At 42.0% G+C, this 20,530-nt stretch overlaps 1 protein-coding gene across 11 annotated transcripts in view; it reads right to left on the minus strand.

The window, feature by feature from the left end:
• Nucleotides 1-20,530, minus strand: part of HACE1 (HECT domain and ankyrin repeat containing E3 ubiquitin protein ligase 1) — a 66,965-nt gene that overhangs the window by 25,601 nt on the left and 20,834 nt on the right. For 7 of the 11 annotated variants that reach the window (XM_053253923.1, XM_053251509.1, XM_053256412.1 and 4 more), the window contains 10 exons: nucleotides 19,376-19,482; nucleotides 18,143-18,389; nucleotides 12,593-12,930; nucleotides 10,050-10,118; nucleotides 7,244-7,331; nucleotides 4,255-4,366; nucleotides 4,068-4,165; nucleotides 3,657-3,744; nucleotides 1,822-1,971; nucleotides 445-641 (listed from right to left, as the gene is read on the minus strand). In XM_053253923.1, the coding sequence (XP_053109898.1) occupies nucleotides 445-641; nucleotides 1,822-1,971; nucleotides 3,657-3,744; nucleotides 4,068-4,165; nucleotides 4,255-4,366; nucleotides 7,244-7,331; nucleotides 10,050-10,118; nucleotides 12,593-12,930; nucleotides 18,143-18,389; nucleotides 19,376-19,482 (1,494 nt within the window). The remainder of the gene's footprint in view (nucleotides 1-444; nucleotides 642-1,821; nucleotides 1,972-3,656; nucleotides 3,745-4,067; nucleotides 4,166-4,254; nucleotides 4,367-7,243; nucleotides 7,332-10,049; nucleotides 10,119-12,592; nucleotides 12,931-18,142; nucleotides 18,390-19,375; nucleotides 19,483-20,530) is intronic. The other 4 variants (XM_053257197.1, XM_053255641.1, XM_053254813.1 and 1 more) reach the window with 1 other exon arrangement.

Below are 20,530 nucleotides of genomic sequence, written 5' to 3' on the forward strand. Positions count from 1 at the left end.
GTACAGCTGTGGAACTGGCTCAAGCAGAAAATGTCCATACTTCTATCTTGTTCTGTTTTTCCTTCTTCTAGTCTGGACAGGGAGGCCTAAACCAATATTAACTGGCTCTTGTGACCAGGCCAGAAACCTGCATGTATTCACCACAGATGAAGAAAAGAAGAGAACTAGCTTCTGGAGGGAAGTGTAAGGTGCCTCCTAGTCCAGCCTTCAACCAGGTATCTTTTCAAAGAGCCTGCCCCGTGGAGGATGGAGATGAGAGGAGGCCAGTGTTTGGATCACTGGAAGGGAAGAAGTAAGGAAAATGGGCAGTCCAGAATTGGTGTTACAGGCCATTTTGTTGATATCTTCTTTCACATCGTGACCAACAAAAATGCTGCCAGTAGTCTTATTTGGAACAGGTTATCTAACAGTCATAGCATGAACATATAATCAAAATCAACTCACTTTGTTTTCCTGTGTGACAATTATACTTGCACCCCCTGGTTTCAAAGGCACTTCCTCCATTGCTCCAAATACATCTGTCTCAACAGAGAAGGTCAGCTCCAGCCCCAAGTCACTGATATCATTATCTAGAATCCACTGCAAGTTTTTTGCATACTCTGGATCAATAGATGCCACATCCTGATAGTTTACAGGAATACCTTAGAGAAAATACAAACAAAAAAATCTCATACATTTTCGTTCAGGAATGGTTGTGCATTCTTCTGTTTTATTTGTAGTAAAGGACTGCCCTCTACAGACAGAATGAAACAGTGCAAGGTGAAAGGGGGAGAAATAACAGCAGAAAGATATTTTCTAGAAAACTGATTTGCTATTAGCTACGATGATGACACAAGATATCTAAAAAGACACAAGATGCTCATAAAGAAGCCTGCAGTGCTGTGCTTAAGAACATGCAACTACAAGGTCTCCAGATTACCCAGGAAACTGCCTTAAATCATGTCAAACCATTGGTTCATCAATGATATATCTGAACTAACTGACAATGGTGCTCAGGGTTTCCAAAAAGCATTCCCCACTCCTTTGTGAAGATGCCATGCAAAGCAAATGCTTCCACTAAGCTGTCATCCTTCCCCTTAAGTAAATTATCAACTCAATGGGTGGTCTTTGAATATATGAAGCTGGCCTATTCCAAGTCAGACCATCAGTCCATCTAGTTCAGAACTGTCTTGACAGTAGCTCTCCAGGGTTGACAAGGATCCTCCTCAGCTCTAACTGCCGATGCCAAGGAGTGAACTTAACAACTTCTGTATGCAAAGCATGTAATCCACGACTGAACTATGGAAAGAGCTATTTCCTTTCTTAAGGAAAGTGTGTTGTACTTTAAGTTCTCTAGAAAAGTAACTTATAAATGCTAAGTCTTAATCTCAGATGCTTTGTTCACAAACTAGACATACTATAAGACTGAATTTAAAAACAAAACAAAACAAAACAAAACCACCACACACACACACACACACACACACACACACACACACCCCACTATGACCTCGAGTCCAGGCATGAGGCAAAAAAGAAATGTAAACAACTGTAAAATAGTGACTCTCTTATATTAGGAGGGAGAGCAACTGTCTCCATCCAACCCACAAAGTATCTGCCAATGGTGGTTGTTGGTATCTGCCTTGTGCTTCTTTTTAGACTGCAAGCTCTTTTGGAACAGGGAATTATCTTATTTCTTTGTCTACGTAAACCACTTTGGGAGCTGCTTTTTTAAAAAAGAGGTATATAATATACACAACAACAAATATGTTGCCATATTTTCAATAGAATTGCATTATATATTACACATCTTTACAGATCAAAGTCTTAATTGAAACATACCAAGAATATGTTTGTAGAATGACCTTGTGAAGTAAATATTGACTAGCTGTCTGTGATTCAGGGCCAAACCCAAGATCTGTCCCGCAAATCTGAAGTAATTCAAGTGATCAGGATTTACAGAAGAGTTGCTATTTGGCTGGAAAGTGGTTCCTATATAAAACAAAAGTATTATGTTGCACTAATTGGCTTTTAAATATATGAGAAAATTAACCTTTGTTTTGTTTTCTGTGATGCAATCATGTACAGAACAATAATGACAAAAACAAAATAGCAGTTGAAAAGGCAGCAAAGGAAGAAAAACCTTGACATCCGATGTATAAATTTGATCTGATGTTAAACACTGAAGTTTCACTCTCAAGACAGACTTTATTACAAATAAAACTTGCATACTGCTACCATATTAAACTTTAGTCTCTGTAGTTAAACAAATAAGATGTAATTTCAAAATAGTGAGGCTGGTTGAACTCACCTTCCCCTCAGAGGAGCAATCACGTGCTTCTGGGAGCGCGGACTGAGCTCTCAGACAAGCAGCGCTGTGTGGCACAGCATGCAGTGATGCATCCCGGCCCCCAGATATCACACAATGTACCACACGACATGCGTGATGAATTGGGGATCTCCCCCAGGAGACAGGTGCTCTAGGCGCCCACCTCTGTGTGGGCGCTCATTCTGTGTTGGCACTCACTCCCTTAATATCAGTTGGGTTTCAGAACTGGGCTAGGGGGCACTGCACAGCTGGGATTGGGACTGATCCTGGTGGTTCTCATGCGCAGCCTAAAGCAGGCTGGCCTTCCCAAGCCGGGGTTAGGCTGCACATGAGAACAGCCTCCGTTTATATCCAGGGTTGCTATTTGCAAATTCTGCTAGTATGACCAGCAGAAAGCACTTCTGAAAATATCATCAGACTCACCAAAAAAAATGGCTGAATGCATAAGATGGCACACAATACAGTACAGTATGTCCCTTGTGTGCACAGAAGCTGCCCTTGGGCTGATGGACAATTATTCTGCATGCCTCCCATTGCCTTTCAAAGCTTATTTACATAGCTTTAAAATTTTTCAGAGCAGAACAACTAACTAAGTTGCTATAATGCATTAAATAAATGGCTTTCCATAGTTTCATTGATGCTTTTAAATTATGATGTATAACTAAAGAGGCCATCTTTAAAGCTAAAGAAGATTCCATATGCCAAATGTAAGTAGCTAAGGTTTTTTCTAGATACCTTCAACACTAGTTGCATCCTCAAAACAAATACTGAAGTTTAATGAAGTGGGGGGATACAAACCTTTTCCTTTGAAAAGTACAGTATTCCAGGTTTGTCTGGGGGAGTCATAGCAATTCTGATGCATTTTTGACACCCTCCAGACTAAAAAAAACCAACAAAACAGGCCAAGATCAAGAGAGCCATCTAACTAGCTTCACAAACCAGATGGAGCTACAGACTTTACCTGGCAAGCCACTTTTGAAACAAGAGGGTATTTAAGCAACCATTTGTGATGGTACCTGGTGGTTTGTTATTTAAAGAAAAAAAGGCAGAAATCTACCTAGATACAGGCAACAGTGAAGCAGCTCTTTGATACTGACCAGGCTGTTTATACTCCAGCATGCTTCATGAACAGGGCACAGGTGTGACAACTTAATTTTTACTCTCAAATGTCTTCCATTTCAACTCCTGTGACATCAATGGAAGACACCTGAGAGTAAAACTTATTATGTTACATGTTTAAGACCAGTGTAACATATTTACAGTAAAAGGAACATTTCCGGCAAGGATTGGTTTGCTATTCAGACGAATAAAAACCATGATTATAAGACAAAGGGAGATAATGACATACCATCAGCTGACTGAGTAAAAAGTGCATAATCTGGATTAACTATCTCATTAGACAGGATGTCAAACCACTCGCGTACCACACCTTGACCCTAGGTGCAAAAAAGAAAGAATTGCGACACTAATAAATAAATAAATCATTAACCCCCAATATCTACAGAGCACTAGTTCTCCTTTGACAAGAACCACCCAATTCTGTTAGGCTTTCTGAGTTCAAAAAATTTTTCCACTTTGGATCCACCTGCCTCAGAATCAGGTATATATAATGAGTGAGCCAAGAAGCACAGGCAGGTTTCCCTTCTTATTTAGGAAGGCTTCCTATGACAGTTTCAGAACTGCTGTCCTAAAGAGACTATTTTTATACATCTCATGAAAACTATGTTTTACACATTACACAATATATAATTTTACTCACCATGCCTTCTTCACCATGGAAACGCACAGCAATTCCCTGTTTCAGTTTAGCACAGTTTGCTTTCGACACAACTTCACAGCTGCTCCTAAAAATAGAATCTAAATATGAAAACCAATTAATTTTTTTAAAAATGTGTCAACATAGAGGACTTTTACATGCAGAGAATGGCACAGGTGAAGTTCCTTACCTCTGTGGACCAGCAGAATGTCATTTTCATTAACTGGCCTGTGGACCATGTCAGAGTCTGGTTGTCCTGAATGCAAGTGCTCATAAAACCATTCACAGCGATCTTTAAAAGGCTAGGAGGAGGGAAAACACATCAGACCAAATGGGTCATATCTCTATTAAGCAGAGTGAAACTGGAGATACAAGCCTTGGGCTGTGCACTAAGAGTTCAAAGGCCAAGGTTCACAGAGCTACCTTGGGTTTATATTAGATAAAGTGTACCATCAGGTAGATTTCGACTCCTGGTGCCCACAGAGTCCTGTGGTTGTCTTTGGTAGAATACAGGAGAGGTTTACCATTGCCATCTCCCGTGCAGTATGAGATGATGCCTTTCAGCATCTTCCTATATCGCTGATGCCCAATATAAGTGTTTCCCATAGTCTAGGAAACATACCAATGGGGATTCAAACTGGCAACCTTCTGCTTGTTAAGTCAAGCATTTCCCTGCTGCGCCATTAGGTGGCAGGCTTATACTAGCCCAGAGGATTTTTTTGTTTCTTTCTTTGAATAGCAGGTCCCCATGCTATATCACAAGCTGCTTTTGAAATCCTCCTGTTTTTAAAACTGTTCTAAGATGTCTTAAGGGCCCTCACATGGCTGAAAGGCAGGACACTGATGTTTTAACAAATAAATTAATACATTGCAAAAGAGCAGTTTGTCATGCAGCACTGAAGGCAGTGCAAGTCCAAAACTTCCTTGGGCATGTGGAGCTAGTGGGTACAAGTGCAACCCTAGTTAGCAATAATGAACACATAACATTACATCACAATAAAAGAAAGCCATGGAAAGGAAAGACACATGAAAGGAAGAAACTTGTGGCACACTTGACAAAACTGTACTTCCACCAGGCCTATGCGGGACACTAGCACTGTGCAGTAACCAATATACATTATTGCACACTTACAAAAAAAATTCAGAAAGAACAGATCCAAACAGCATCACAAATATATGTGTTTCCAAGAACTTATTTTGCATTTACAAAATACCATTGAAAGTGGTATAATTTAGCCACATTAAATATAAAAGAAAATAGCAAATCAGTCTATATGCACATGGGACAGGGCCTTGTCTGTTGTTGCCCCTAGGCTCTGGAATGCTTTCCCACTGAATGTCCACTCTTTGATATCTGTGGCTGCTTTTAAAAAACAACTGAAGACCTTTTTATTTCTTCAGGCTTTTGCTCCTTAAAAGCTGCCAGGTCTCTCAGCTCTCTTGCTTCTGGTTTTTGGTGTTTTACGGTTTTTACCGTTTAACTGATCTTAAGGTTTCAAACGTGATTTTTATGGAGTTTTACTGTATTTTGACTTTTGTAAACTGCCTTGGGATACCTTATGAAAAGCAGTATAAAAACTGAATGAATGCATGGATAGTTTTATCAAATTCAAAACTAAATGCAGAACTCTATCTTTCCAATCATAATGTGAATGGAAGAGATGGCACAGAAGCAAAACAAACTACAGACTTTCTTCATCTATAGAACTTGCAAGGCTATTTTGTTCATTGTTAACTAAGATCTACACTGCAATAAGTAAATCACAGTACCTCTAGTGCCATGCAGGGGCACTCCAATATGCACCCAAAATTTGGCAGATTGTTGCAACTCCCCAGCCTTGTGCTGGGGCGGAGTGGGGGCAGTTTGCCTCTTTCTCCATTCAAGTAAAGCAGGAGGCTATCCTCCTGATTGGCTGAGCTGCATGGAGGGGTGGCGTTTGGGCAGCCATTTTGGCGCCTGTTTGTCCAGCGACTTGGTCTTCATCCAGGCAGACTTCCTTCCACCCAGGCACATAATGGCTTTGCTGACTATCGTTTTGGAAGCCCACATAGGAATTACTAGCTTTTCAGCAGACTGTCTGAATTGGGAAGCTTTTGGTCTACTCTATTTGGTTTCCCTTTAGACCAGGGCTTCTCAAACTTGGGTCCCCAGATATTGTTGGACTACAACTCCTATCATCCCTAGCCACAACGGCCCCTTTGGCCATTGTGGCCAAGAATGATGGGAGCTGTAGGAGTAAATCAGCATATTCACTTCTACATGAGGAAAAGCATACACAGGGATTTACTTAAGGGATCACATCCTGACAGATCAGGCAAGTAGTCGAAGAGGTCAACAGATGAAACACATGGTAAGCTATGGAGCACACCATTAACACATGCAGGAAATGATTATACTGCAGTAGCTTAGACTCAGATCCACTGACTTAAGAGGCAAGACATTTGTCTATTAGAGACATTTTGTGTGAATGATGGGTTTGTTTATATTAGACCAAAACCACCTAGAGAGAATCTCACTTCAGGCCTTAATACAACTGATACAAGTTAATGAGTAACAGAGTTTTTAAAATCATCCTAGCCTTGGCCACAGACCTTTAGAAAGTAAGACTGAATGAGGCAGTCTACTAACATCTTAATGGAACTTGAAGTTGGATCAGGATGGAAGGAGAGTTTGTTTTAAAGCAAGTTTTGAGTAGTCTCCATGAAGTACATATCACCACCCCACCCCATAAGGAGTCTTAAAGCACACTTGCACATGGATTATGTTTCACTTCACACACTCATGACCGTGTTCCCTCTAAGGTGTGCATGTGCTCACACTTTTTTTGATGTACGCTCAGTTAATTTTAGATTCTGCACAGGTTAAATCAGAAAGGTCCCACTCTGAATGCACATGCGCACACACTGCCTTGATACTGCTGCCCACAATAAAACTCATTCCGCACACAGATGGAAAAAATTAGAGAGAACACTGCTTATCATCATAGGTATTAGAATTTTACAGGTTCAGTGCTCAAAGACATAGGACCTTCAATAGCCTCCTCTTTATTATACTGGCCCGATTGTGTTGAGGTAGACCACTTGTTTAGCAAACTCCAACATCTACTTTAAATATGTATTGAGGAAAAGTGCATAGCGCTACATGGTATATTAAAACCCTAAATTGTGTTAACACTTACCTGTGCTTTGATGATGTGCATGAATCTGGACATGAGCTCAGGACACTCAAGAAGAAAGTGGAAATGATCAAAAATAATTTTGGGATTTCTGAAAAAAGTGATTTAAAATTAAGATATAAGTTTACTGTCTGATTCAGGAGATACATAGAACCAATGGAACCAAAGGCACAGGGCCCTGCTACTGTGTACATTAAGCAGGTTGTGCCAGTACAGAACACAACTATAAATTAAAATGGAATTAAATGTTTGACACATGAAATGTTTTGGCTGAATATAACTAGCTTTTCATATGTGACAAGAGAGCCATCAAAAAACAATTACACCACCCTAACATTAGCATGCACATTACCAACTTGATGGCTCCTATATGAAACACAACTATACAGAGCAGGGATTCTCAACGTTGGGTCCCCAGATGTTATTGGACTTATCTAACATCCCCAGATGTTAAAGGGCCCAGTGGCCTTTGGCTGGGGATTATGGGAGTTGAAGTCCAATAACATCTGGGGACCCAACTTTGAGAATCCCTGATATAGAGAATATAATGAATGAAGCTGCCCTGGATTTTGCACATCTAAGCTGCAAACAGTGGCAAAGCGAGGTTAAAGGTGATGTCGGTGAAAACTCTAAAGCACCCTGCGGCCCCTTCACTCTCCCTGCTGTCCCTTCTCTCCCCCACCTCCCTGCAATGGCATCATGCTTCAGCCGGCTTCAGCCCATGCTCCAGCCAGGTGAGCGGCTGAGTTTGGGAAGCAGGAGCGCTGTGTATAATACTGGTGGTGGGCAGCACCACCACCACTGCATGCTGTCCCCCCATGTCAGCAGAGGCAGGATCGCACTCCAGTGAGTTGAGGAGCAGCAGCAGGTGGCGCACTGCACTGGGAATGGGCAGCACTGCCACCATATGCTGCCCCTTTGCTACACGCTTTGCTTCCCACTGCCCCCCTTTGCTTCCTGCTGTAGGCACTCCAGCCACAGCTGGGCCTGGGGTTGAGAAGTGGCAACGAGCAGCACTCTGCACTGGGGATGGGCAATGCTGCCACCACACCAATTAGCAGGGTTGGGGAGGCAAGTGAGGCAGCCCTTCTCAGGCAAGCTGAGCGGCTGGGGTTCTTTGGACCCATTCATTCTATTTAAGGTCCACCCCTGGTTGCAAAGTTCCCAGGTAAGCTTAAACCACAGTACTTACTACACAAAGTCAGCATTGAAAATTGGATCCATATTTTAAATAGGGGTGTGTCCGAACCGGTCTGGAGGCCATTCGAAAGGCCTCCGAACTGTCCGGACTGGTTCGGACCTGGCCGGTCCGGGTGGGGGGTCTTCCTTTAAGGGAGGGAGGGCTTACTTACCCCTCCCGCCTCTTTGCCCCCTCCAGTGCCCGTATTTTACTGTGTAATTGGGGCGCTGGAAACCAGCCGCCCCCGCCGCGAGCGGATTAGGGCCAAAAGTAAGCTACTGCCACCGTCGCCCTCCCTCCCTCCCTCCCAGCCACCCGCCCGAGTCCTCACCACATGGTGTTCCAAAAAAGAGAGGAGCTCGCGAACAGAGCTCCTCTCTTGGCAAAGTCTTGGCCCCAACTGGGGCCTTGGGCACGCGCGTGCCGTATAGGACACCTGGGAACTTCTGCCGGAGGCTCGGTCTACCCGCTGGCAGGGGACGAGGCCGGGTAGACCGGGCCTCCGGCGGAAGTTCCCAGGTGTCCTATGCGGCGCGCGCGCCCAAGGCCCCAGTTGGGGCCGAGACTTTGCTGAGAGAGGAGCTTTGTTTGCGAGCTCCTCTCTTTTTTGGAACACCATGCGGACTCGGGCGGGCAGCTGGGAGGGAGGGAGGGAGGGCGACGGTGGCAGTAGCTTACTTTTGGACCTAATCCGCTCACGGGGGAGGCGGGGCGGCTGGTTTCCAGCGCCCCAATTACACAGTAAAATACGGGCGCTGGAGGAGGCAAAGAGGCAGGAGGGGTAAGTAAGCCCTCCCCGCCCTAAAAGAAAGGCCCCCCTTCGGTGCCGGTCCGGACTGCTCCGGACCAGGCACATCCCTAGTTTTTAATAGGGAGACAACAGCCTTGTGGCTGAATGGGCCTTTGTTGTATTCTTTAAAGGGTCCATTCAATCTTCATGCAGACACAATTTGTACTAGTGACAGTTTAGAACCCACACTATGGTTCAAGCTTTCACTTAGACAAGCAATGCTTTAGAGCCAACTGCCTGCCTTCTCAGCTACATACTTTTTAAAATTCCCTTTTGTCTCTATAGTGCAACAGCCTCTGGAGGAGGAGAAACAGGCACAAATGACCAGTCTCAAACTATCATACTTTGGACACATTATGCAAAGACCCAGCTCCCTTGAGAAGCCCATCATGCTGGGAAAAGTTGAAGGGAAGGGAAGAAGAGGATGGCAAGCAGCAAGGTGGATGGACTCAATTACGACAGCAATGAATGCACCACTGAGAGACCTTAAAGGCCAAGCTGAAGACAGATCATCCTGAATAGAATCTATCTATGTGGTTGCTAAGAGTCTACACCAGCCAGCACTTAATCAATCAATCAATCAATCAATGGCATGATGTCCTAATTAGACAATGAACAGTTATACATGTAGGCCTTCACTGGTCTCAACCACAGGATCATGAACACCCACATTAATTTCAATGGTGGGTCAGAGTAAAATCAATCTTCAAGTAAGCATGCGGGCTAGATGGCTGCTTTACCACACATCAGAGACTATCAGTGTATTACACTGATAGCGTATTACACTATCAGTGTACCAAGAAACATTTCATGAAACAAGTTAAGTTCAGAGGACATACCGGTTTACAAAGCATTTAAGAACGTTATCATGTTTGCAGACAAATTCTATGAAGCGAGGAGAAGTCATTCTGCAATAAAACATTCAATCAGATTAACAACATATTCAAATTTCAAGGTAATTGCTCAACACAGTTTTTTCTTTCCTAGGGTGCAATCCAAACAATTTACTCTGGAATAGCCCAATTAAAATCACTTAAGATTAAATGGCTATCCACTGATGTGGCCCAAAGTTCATAAATGAGTGTGTGTTCAAACATATAAACAGGTTGCTCACCTGTATGATGATCTGCTAGTGATCTGTTGACATCCTCTCGGCACTTGTGCCCCACCCCACATGACCATGAGGCTATTTAAGGCGGGAGGAAGCACCAGCACTTAAGTTCCTTGGAAACAACCAGAGCAGTCCAACATCTTTGGAGCAATACGTGAGGTTCTATGAAGAAGACTTGAACACTATTGCAGATGGAGGTTCGGGAGAGTCTAATGGAGATCAACCAATCACTATCAGATAATCAGTTACAGGTAGCAACTTGTTTATCTGGGGTGTGATCCATTGAATGCATTAGAATGGGTGTTTAGTTAGCTCTAAAAGGAGGAGGGAGTAGTTGTATCACTGTAACACTCTTTTGAGAACACCTCTTCCATTGTTCAATTCCCACTCGTGCCACTCTTCCCTGGTCAACAAGCAACTCAGATAGTCTGCCAGGACATTTTCCGTCCCATTTATATAAATGGCCAAAGGGGTGATGCTGTTTCTGATGCACCAATGCCATATTTGTACGCTCAACATGCAGAGAGGCCTGGACACCATCCCCCATTATCTGTTTAGGTAGGCAATCGTAGTTGTGTTGTCCAATTGCAACTGTACAGTTCTCCCTCTGAGCATTGGTAGAAAGGCTTTCCAAAAGAATTTGCAAACCTTAGATGCGGAGGTGTTGTGGGCCTCCCCTAGATACAGCAAACATAAGTCATGGCCATCTTGCAAGGGTAACTTCGCTTTACATTTAGAGCAACGTTTAAAGGTTTTTTATCAGTTTTATTTTCTAAATGTTTAGGGTCATCCATTGCCGTTCCGTATTCAAAACCAAAACTATCAGTCTGCTCCTTCGGACGATCTTTCATCTCAAATAGTAAGTTATACAAAATACGTAATCTAACACAGTCCAAAGATGAAAATAGCAGATAAAACAATTAAAAAATAAATAAATAGAACTCACTAAGATCAAGGAACCAGAATGAGGAGTGACTGAGGAACTGATTGCTATGGCAGCTGCAAAGGAATTTAAGTGCTGGCGCTTCCTCCCGCCTTAAATAGCCATGAGGTCACATGGGGTGGGGCAGGACACAAGCGCTGAGAGGAACTATGGTAATCCACACTGACAGGCTTCGTAGAAACATAGGAAGCTGCCATATACTGAGTCAGACCATTGGTCCATCTAGCTCAGTATTGTCTACAGAGATTGGCGGCAGCTTCTCCAAGGCTGCAGGCAGGAATCTCTCTCAGCACTGTCTTGGAGATGCTGCCAGGGAGGGAATCTGAAACCTACATGCACATATGTTGTCTCGCATTCATATGCAACCGGAGTGGACCCCGCTTAGCTAAGGGTTCTTCAGCAAAAGTGCAGAACCCATTCTAATTGATTCAATGGATCACGCCCCAGATCATATAGGTTATATGCTAAAAAACGTCTTCCATTTGCAAAATAAGTTGCATTTTCACAACGGGCAGAGGGAGGATGAGTTTCTCCAATTCTCCCTTTCCTCTGCATGCTTCCCTGTGTTCCTGGAGGTTAAGGAAGCAACAGCTTCTAGGGGATACAACAGGCTGCAGAAAAAAGACAGGGTGGAAACTGGTAAACACTGTCCCTCCCCCCACTCCTTGCAGCTCAGAAGGTGAACAGAAGAAATCTTAGGATACATTCAATGTACCTGAAAAAGGGCTGCAAAAGCACTGAATTATGGTGGTGTTTTTAAGGGAATGCTCAACAGCTACAGTAGTCCATTGAAAAATATAATTTGGACACACACTCTTAATTAAACCTACCATACAGGACTGTTGTGAGATAAAATGGGGTAAACTCCATATAACAGGCAGGTTTAGCAGTTGCATCATTGAAGTAGATATAGTTAACTCTATATTAGCTCAATATTTGGATAAAACCATGGTTGCCAGGGACCAACAGTCAATCCTACACACACAGTTTTGAGAAAGACAGATTGATACATATACAAAGGAACCTAGATCTTGCTTGGCTCTAACTTGTCAAAGCAATTTACCTTTAGGGGATTTTCAAAGTACTGCAGTCTGCAAGTTAAAGTGCACACTTATTATTTAATAAAACCATATTCTTGATTTTATTTCTTTCTCCTCCTTTAGTGTGACTGCTGCCAAGACTCCAAATTTAAAACATGTGCAATTACCACATAGAAAAGCAACCCTCTAGCTGGAACATATTTTAAATTCTTGTCAGCACTCTTACAAAAAGTTAGGAATGATTTACAAAAAGGAAAACAACAGGTCTAAAAGTCAGATCCTCCTTACCCCTGAGGCATCTGACAGGAGCAGCACATATAAAATGCTTGAATGACAGCACTTAGCCGATTTGCCGTCACAGAAATTACATCCTGGCAATCTGCATACGTTTCCTGCGTATTGCCAACTTCATATGTTTTAGAGTCCCCAGTGTCTGCTGAAAGCTCTCTGCTCTTCTCAGATGCAGGAACATCAAATATATGGGTAGGAGTGCCATCTTCTTGTTCTGCTCCTTTTTGCTTCAGTAAGATGGAAGTGATATTGGCAGAATCCCTTTTGTTTTTCATAAGTTCTGCTGATATTAGTGCTAACCATTCATCTAATGAGTGCCAGAGTAATTCCAGAGGCTGCAAGTCACATGAGAAATGAGGAAGGGAGAAAAAGGGAGAAGTGAACTTGTAGCAGAGTGTTAACGTGAAGGTGTAGATAACAATATTAAAACTATTACAGTTCGTAACACAGGGCTTGATAAATCCAAGGTACCAGGGAGCCATGGCACATAGAAATTTAATCGTGGTGCCCAGGCTAGGATATTCAAAGGCAGAATTATTTAATAAAATCTTTATTTGTCCCAGACAGCCCTGTTTCCATTGCAAGTATGTTACTTGTAAAGAGCACAAAGAAGAGCACATTTACCCCCTCCCTATAAATGTCCATAACCAAGTCAGTAATTTTCTCGGGTGTCCATGTCTGGCTTCAAAATATTTGGTCCTCCTGGGTTCAAAGGAAATTTGTCAAGGCCTGTCTTAACAGGTTATCTTTCAAAAATGCAACAAAATAAGCCTTATATCTCCATTTCCATTCCCTCTATTATAACCATCTAAACAGAGGAAAGAAGCCAGATAAAAATGTGAATATGAGAGACAGTGCTAACACTGGATACAATTATCACCTGAAGAAGCTTCCACCAGAGGAAGGGAACCTTTGGATATCACCCAGTGAGTTATTGCCAAATTGGGCCATTCCCTGGTTCAAATATACAAGCACATACCAGTGCATAATATTTAAAGGGCCATGAAGTGGCACTTTAAAGTAGCACAAGGGAAAGAATGATAGCTTTGGGGAAAAGTGTCCCTTCACAGAACAAGCTCCAGATCCTGGCACAAAACAGCAAAAATGGTTCACCTTCTTCTGTGAAAAGGCTTGAACACAACAAATATTACTAGATCAACATTACAGAAACCAGGGCTACTTTAGGACTTTGGCATTTGTGATATTCTTTGATAAAGAGTAACTGTTTAAAACAGAAGAATGATTAGCTTACCATAATAAGGGCTCAGGTTCTTAAGGTTCCTAAACAGAAGAGTATTGGCCAGTTATATGAATCTGACCAAGACAGACAGTGCACAGAAGAAAAACAGAAATTGCTAGCCATGTTAGTTAACTATCATGTTTCCTCAGAAAAATCTGAATGTGTATAATGTCTGACATGGCAGTAATAAGTCCTATTCAGTGATCATGGCGTATAACATTCGCATTCAGCACAGCACCCACTGTTGTCAGCACCAAACATATATTGATTTTTTTCCTCTGATATCATGCTTCCAGCACCTTATAAAAGCCCTGCCTTTCCATCAAATGACTACAACTCCTGCAAATTTTGTATAACTGGCATTCCAAAATTGTATTTCCTGATTGCATATGTCAAAATCTCTTTTTATTTTAAGAGTGCTACCTGGGGAGTTTCAAAGGGTCTCAATAAGATACAAGGTTACAGAAAAGGTCAACCGACGTTTCTTTCTACAAGGTATGCAGAGGTTCAATCTCTGGCATCTCCAGGTAAGGCTGGGAGAAACTCCTGCCTGAGGCCTGGGAGAGCAGTTGCCAGTGTACAGAATATTGAGCTAGACAAACCAATGGTTTAACTTGATAAAAGGCAACTTCCTATGTTCCCAAGGACTAACTATAAAATGTGAATGAATACTGTATATTTCAACATTCCTCACAAGAATGTGTTACAAAACAAAGTACAAATTGTTTTAGATGAAAAAACCAATCCTTTTCTGCTTAGTTACCATCCATATATACACAGCACATAAGCCAGATATTGTTCTCTAGTTGCCCATAAAGACTAGTAAATAACAACTCTTTATAAGTGACCTTAAAAGATAAAGATGGGTAGGAGAAGCAACCAGAAAAATCAAAGATATACATCTTTAGAATGCTGGAACTGTCACACATGACCATGAGAGGCCCTGGGAGGCTTGCAAGGCACTCATCAGCTATGTACATCTGTTTATTCCAACACTGCAAAGATCATTATATCTCGCCATTAGCAGTCAACAAGCATTTTCAAAATGCACAAATGTAGGAAGCAACCTTCGGTTTTCACTGGCTAGGGAAGCAAGATATCTGGCTGAAGCCTTGCTTATTCCATCTCACTATAGAATACATTCAGAGATTTGTTACACTCTTTTAGGTCTTAAAAAGATACCAGGCTGGTAGAGACAATAACTCAATACGTATTGTGGCAAATGTGAGAACAAAATGAAAATTATCTAAAACCCACCTGTCAAGCAATGCAGGGATTTCTACTAAGTTTATCCACCTAAGAGCAGGAAAATGCTGCAGTAGTATCTAGGCACATACCACCCAGCCGCCCCCAGCCTCAAAGGAAGGATGCCTCTGAGTACCGGTTGCAGGGGAGTAACAGCAGGAGAGAGGGCATGCCCTCAACTCCTGCCTGTAGACTTCCAGCAGCATCTGGTGGGCCACTGTGTGAAACAGGATGCTGGACTAGATGGGCCTTGGACCTGATCCAGCAGGGCTGTTCTTATGTTCTTATGGGTAATATAGTAGGCTCTATGATGCTAGTTATTTGCCAAGGCTACAGCAGAGTCTGACCTTTCCACCTCACATCCAACTTGACTGACTGTGTGACAAAACACAGATCCCATCTTAGCCCAGCTCTTTCTTTCTTATTGTTATCGAGACAAAAAGGCCATCAAGCTACAGGCCAAAGCTTTTTTCACAGCACCTATTCCCACGATCAGCAAAAATTGGGCCAGGAAAGGCTAGCCCTATTTCTCCCTATTGTGAGTTGAGGGCATGTCTGTGGCTGCCAGCAGCATCTGGTAGGCCTGCCTGTGGCTTCCAGTGGCATCTGGTGGGCCACTGTGCGAAACAGGATGCTGGACTAGATGGGCCTTGGGCCTGATCCAGCAGGGCTGTTCTTATGTTCAGTTTGTAAATTCATACAAGTCAAACTCTGAATCTCAACTTTATATTAGGAATAGGGGAGTGATAGTGACCCTGTTTAGTTAATGAGAAAAGCAAAAGAAATTATAAATCTCTTTTAAGAAATGCTGTAGAAATGATAATCACTAAAGAACATAACAAACCAAAAACTATCTGAGGGGGAACATAATTAACTTGATCTCTGGAGACTTCTTACCCCAGGTATAGCTTGCTTGCAAAAACTCAATAGTTAGCAGCTCTGTGATTTGTAGAATATCATCACCAGCAATCTGGTGCATGAAATTCCCAAGGGAAAATGAGCTGTCATTAATTACTTCCTTCTTGTGTGCAAAAAAGTATCCAGAGTACAAATTTATTCCAGAAATCAATTAGACCGTCAGTTTACACCATGGTTTGTGTTAAGTATTGGGGTAACTATTTATCTGCATCAAAGGAGGTGTTACATGGTTTACCATGTAAGCAATGCAAGACTAGTTATCATTTATTTGTCTGCCATGAACACTCCACATATATTGTCTTGTGCAATTCCCGCATTTAATACGCAAAACTAAAATGGCCATGCAACTGTGTTGATGTGTTTAAGAAAAGTAAGAAATCTTCAGAAGTAAAGTTGCTTACTTTTGTAACATACACAATAGTCATTGAGTACTTATAAATACACACACACACACCACAAAAGACACACACATCTTGTGTGTGCTAAAAGGGTATGTGGAGGTATTCACCGTGTATTGTACATTTATGACACATGTTTCCCTTATCACAGTTTCCTTGAGGTTCAATTGGTTGCTGTTTTTTTCCTCCCAATTGGTTGGTTTCTTTTTATATCATAAAATCTACCTGAGGTAGATTTTTTTTACCCCACAAACAAAGAATGTGATTTTTTTCATCTGGAAAAGTTATGGATAGTTCTAACAATGCAGTGACATATAATGCCGAACTGTCAATATGCCATAAACTAGAACAAATGAATATACCACCTTTGACATTTCCAAATTCAGTCTGTGAGGATTTGTTGTAAACTGAACCAATGTGCAGCAGCATCCAAGTGCACTCTTGTCATTATGAAGAGCGCCCATTTCAGAAACGGTCTACATGCAGCTATTTTAAAGAATGTGTTTAAGACACAGCTCAGAGCACACCTTTTCCCTGTGCTTTCAAAAATCAACTTTGATTTCAAACAGTGCATCACCGTCTCTTCCAGTTCTTCCATCTCTTCCCTACCCTCGGGTGTATAATTTGATTCAGCTGTTTGTCTGCAGGTGGGGGGGGGGGCTTTCCCAACTTAGTGTCCCATAACGATGCTACCTCTTTTAGTGCAACTCTCCTTCCATGAAAGGAAAGAGCTCTATGCGTGAAGTAGTAAGATAGTAACAGTCAATGGGCTGGATTCTTTTGTTTTGCCCAATGGCCAACTCTGCTTAACAAACCAGAACTCTTTTTAGAATGATTCCTGTATAAGTGAGCAATGCAGTTAGGATGGAATTTCTTCCTTTCCAGGCACAGTTAAGGCAAGCACTAAAGATAGTTGGCAATAATGCTGACCTGAAGACAAGCTTATTTATTCCTATAGAAGATTTCAATTAGCATACTAGGTGATATGCTTAGAAGTCTTGATAGAGTGAACTAAGAAACCTCCAATCTCTATAGGTAAGTTTGGCTGCATGTTTTTGAAACAGAAGAGATATAGGTAGAAGCCACACATCTCTTTGGTGGTCTATGTTTCTAGCCTCACGAGCAGAAAAATATCAGTAGTTGTACAAGAAATTACCATTCACCATATTTATACAGCAACAGAAGGAATAGGCCAAGGGGGGTTGGCTTCTGCCACAGAGAATAGGGGTAAGATATCAGATTCCAACTAGGTGGGAAACACAAACAACTGGACTCACCCATGTGACTGCAATACTCATCTTATTGGTACATGAAGATGTACCAAGAAGATGCAGCCCTCACGAGCATTTGTGCAGATGCACATGGGTATTTAGAGAAGGCCTCCAAATTTCTGCAAAGGGGAGAGAATGATTAGAAAGTCCCTTGGCACCAAGGGTTTATTCCCCACGGCTTCACTGCCACAGTCTTTCTGTAAGCATAACACAAGAATCAAGCACACAGAATCCTCACAACATTTCCAACTGCAAAGCTATTCTGCATGTCAATAGTTAGTTAGAAACTATGAAATGAAATAAAGATTTGTATATGCAATTATAAAAACTCAAATTAATGCTAAGAGGGTTATCTTAGCCAAAATACATGAGAGAATAAATATTTTTAAAAGGCATGGCCAATCAATTTAGTTAAATGTTTATTATTGGGGAGGGGGGTTAGTCCCAACATAAAGTGTGTATCAACCAAACTTACGTCCAATTCATGAGATGCCTGATTAATGAATGCATGCTTTGTGAAATTCATCTCTTTAAGGTCTATCTTCCTAATAACGTCAATTACGTTTCTGACCTTGAACACCTGACTTCTTGGAGTTTTATTTCCATTGTACCCCATGTCATTTCCATTACTGGGAGTAGATGGGCCAAGGCGAAAGACGTGACAAAAAATTCTCACAATCCTCAACAGACTCTTCATTTGGGCTTCATAATTACTTGACAAGCTAAAAAGAAAAAAACATTAAACAGATCAGTGGGGAGGGGAGCCCTATGTCTGAATTAAAGTTAAAAAAATTGAATCTTCAAAATGGCCACCAAAACCCACCCTACCCTTTCTGCACCAACATATTCCCACACTCTTGGTCCTCACCGTACCCATCACTGAGACATTTTCTCACATGCCATTGAACCCTTAACATATTCTGGCAGGAAAGTTTAGCCCATGGAAGTAGACCACCAAATCAATTGCTTTGCCCTTATCTCTTTGCAAGTGAATGGGGTGGTGGGGGGAAGTAAGGCATAGGGAAAAAAATGTTGTTACATATATTCATGGTGTGTATGTAGATATATATCTTCTATACTCACTCACTCTACAGGAGACCCTTGAATATCGGGACAGGGGGACGTTCCAGGAAAGTTCCACGAACGTTGAATCTGCAGTATTTAAATACTAAACATAATCCCCAAATGGGGTTAGCTTTCTGGGAAGAGGCACTCCTGGGGTTTTAAAGTTTAAACATCCAATTCTGTACACCAGCTGAGAAGCAGCATGAGACTGGATATTTACACTTTAAACCTCCTGGAGCAGCCTATGCATCACATCTCAGCTGGCACACAGGCTGCTCCAAGTGGACCAATTTAGTTAGGGGGTAGTTAAAAGGGTTTCCCAAGTGTAAAACCACATGAATAACTGAAACTATCCCCATAATAACTAAACTGATCTACAAGGAGATTATCTGTGATTGGGTAAAACCTCAGGAAATGACAAAGGTAAAAGGTCACTTGCATAGTTATGTGTTTTAACCCATCAATTTAGTTCTAATTTGTTTTTTCGGCTTAACTGTGGCACTCTCTTTCAAAAGGACTTCAGCAAGAAGCTTAGCCATGCCTTTCAAATATACTTTTAAATATAGTCAAAATACTCCTTTCTGGGAAGGTGTGGGGGGACACACACAAGAGGAAACCTAAAGGTTCATTATTCTTAAATCACCTGAGCAGTTTGTGACCATTTGTTGTAGCCACCTCGGCAAGGCTTGTCAAGATTTTAAGGTACTGATTTTCATTCTGCTGAGACAAGTGTTCTAGGACTTGCCGCAACTGGATACAGGGGTGGAAAAAAGACAGTCACTACATTTTTCATCATGCCACACACCAATGCTGAATCTTAGTAACCTGTACTATCAAGAGTACAAATTTCTGAAACAAGTAGTGGTGTCACTCAATTTTGTTTTAAGCAGTTGTAGTCATGATTGTAGAAGTTTTAATGAATGAAATTACCATACAAAGTCAATAGTTGTGAAAAAGGTGGCATGCCAAACACATAAAAAGCCTATATATTATTTATATACATATATACATATAAAAATAAACGCTCTTATATGTACCCATCGCTAATCCCATGTATGGCAGCTCTCGTGAGAGTTTGCAAGCGAGCTGCCGATTAGCAATGAGGACAAGCAGAAAGAAACTGCTGGCCAGGAGAACAGCCGAGCAGCCAGGGAGGAAAAGCGGCAGGCCAGCCAGCCGCTCACCCACCGAAGGAGGAAAAGCAGCGACCCAGCCGGCCGCCCGCCAAGGGAGGAGAAGCGGTGGCCTGGCCAGCCGACCGGCCGCCAAGGGAGCATGAAATGAAGATGGGGGGAAGACAGTGAGAACTAGGGGCACCAATGCTCTGAGCCAGGTCAGCTAGTTATTTTTAAAATAAGAAAAACACAGTGCAGTGTGAAACCAAGACATTTTTTGGAGTCACAGCTATTGCTTCAGATCTCTTCACTCAGGACCAGAAAAACTGCAGAGACAGATTCCACAATGACAAAGAAAGGAGGATGCCAGCACCTAAATCTGTGCCATCACACCGGCCCGAAGCAACAGTGCTATCTTAGAAATGATGTTCCTTCCGCTGCATCCTCTCTCAGAAAAATTTGCCTCTTCTCAGATGGTGTCTGCCATCCACTGATGCTGTGGAATAATGCACATGCTGCAGTAGGCACCATCTTAGAAGACGAATTTCCTTCTGTGTATAAAAGAGGAGTGCCTCATCTAAAATGGTAGCTAAAGCCTACCATTTATTCTTTTCTTTTTTTAAAAGCAAGTACTTATAAAAATACAGAAGTTAAACAATCCTTTAGCCTTTGTTAAGCAGGAT

Source organism: Hemicordylus capensis, chromosome 1 (genome assembly GCF_027244095.1).
Source record: "Hemicordylus capensis ecotype Gifberg chromosome 1, rHemCap1.1.pri, whole genome shotgun sequence".
Lineage (NCBI taxonomy): Eukaryota > Metazoa > Chordata > Lepidosauria > Squamata > Cordylidae > Hemicordylus > Hemicordylus capensis.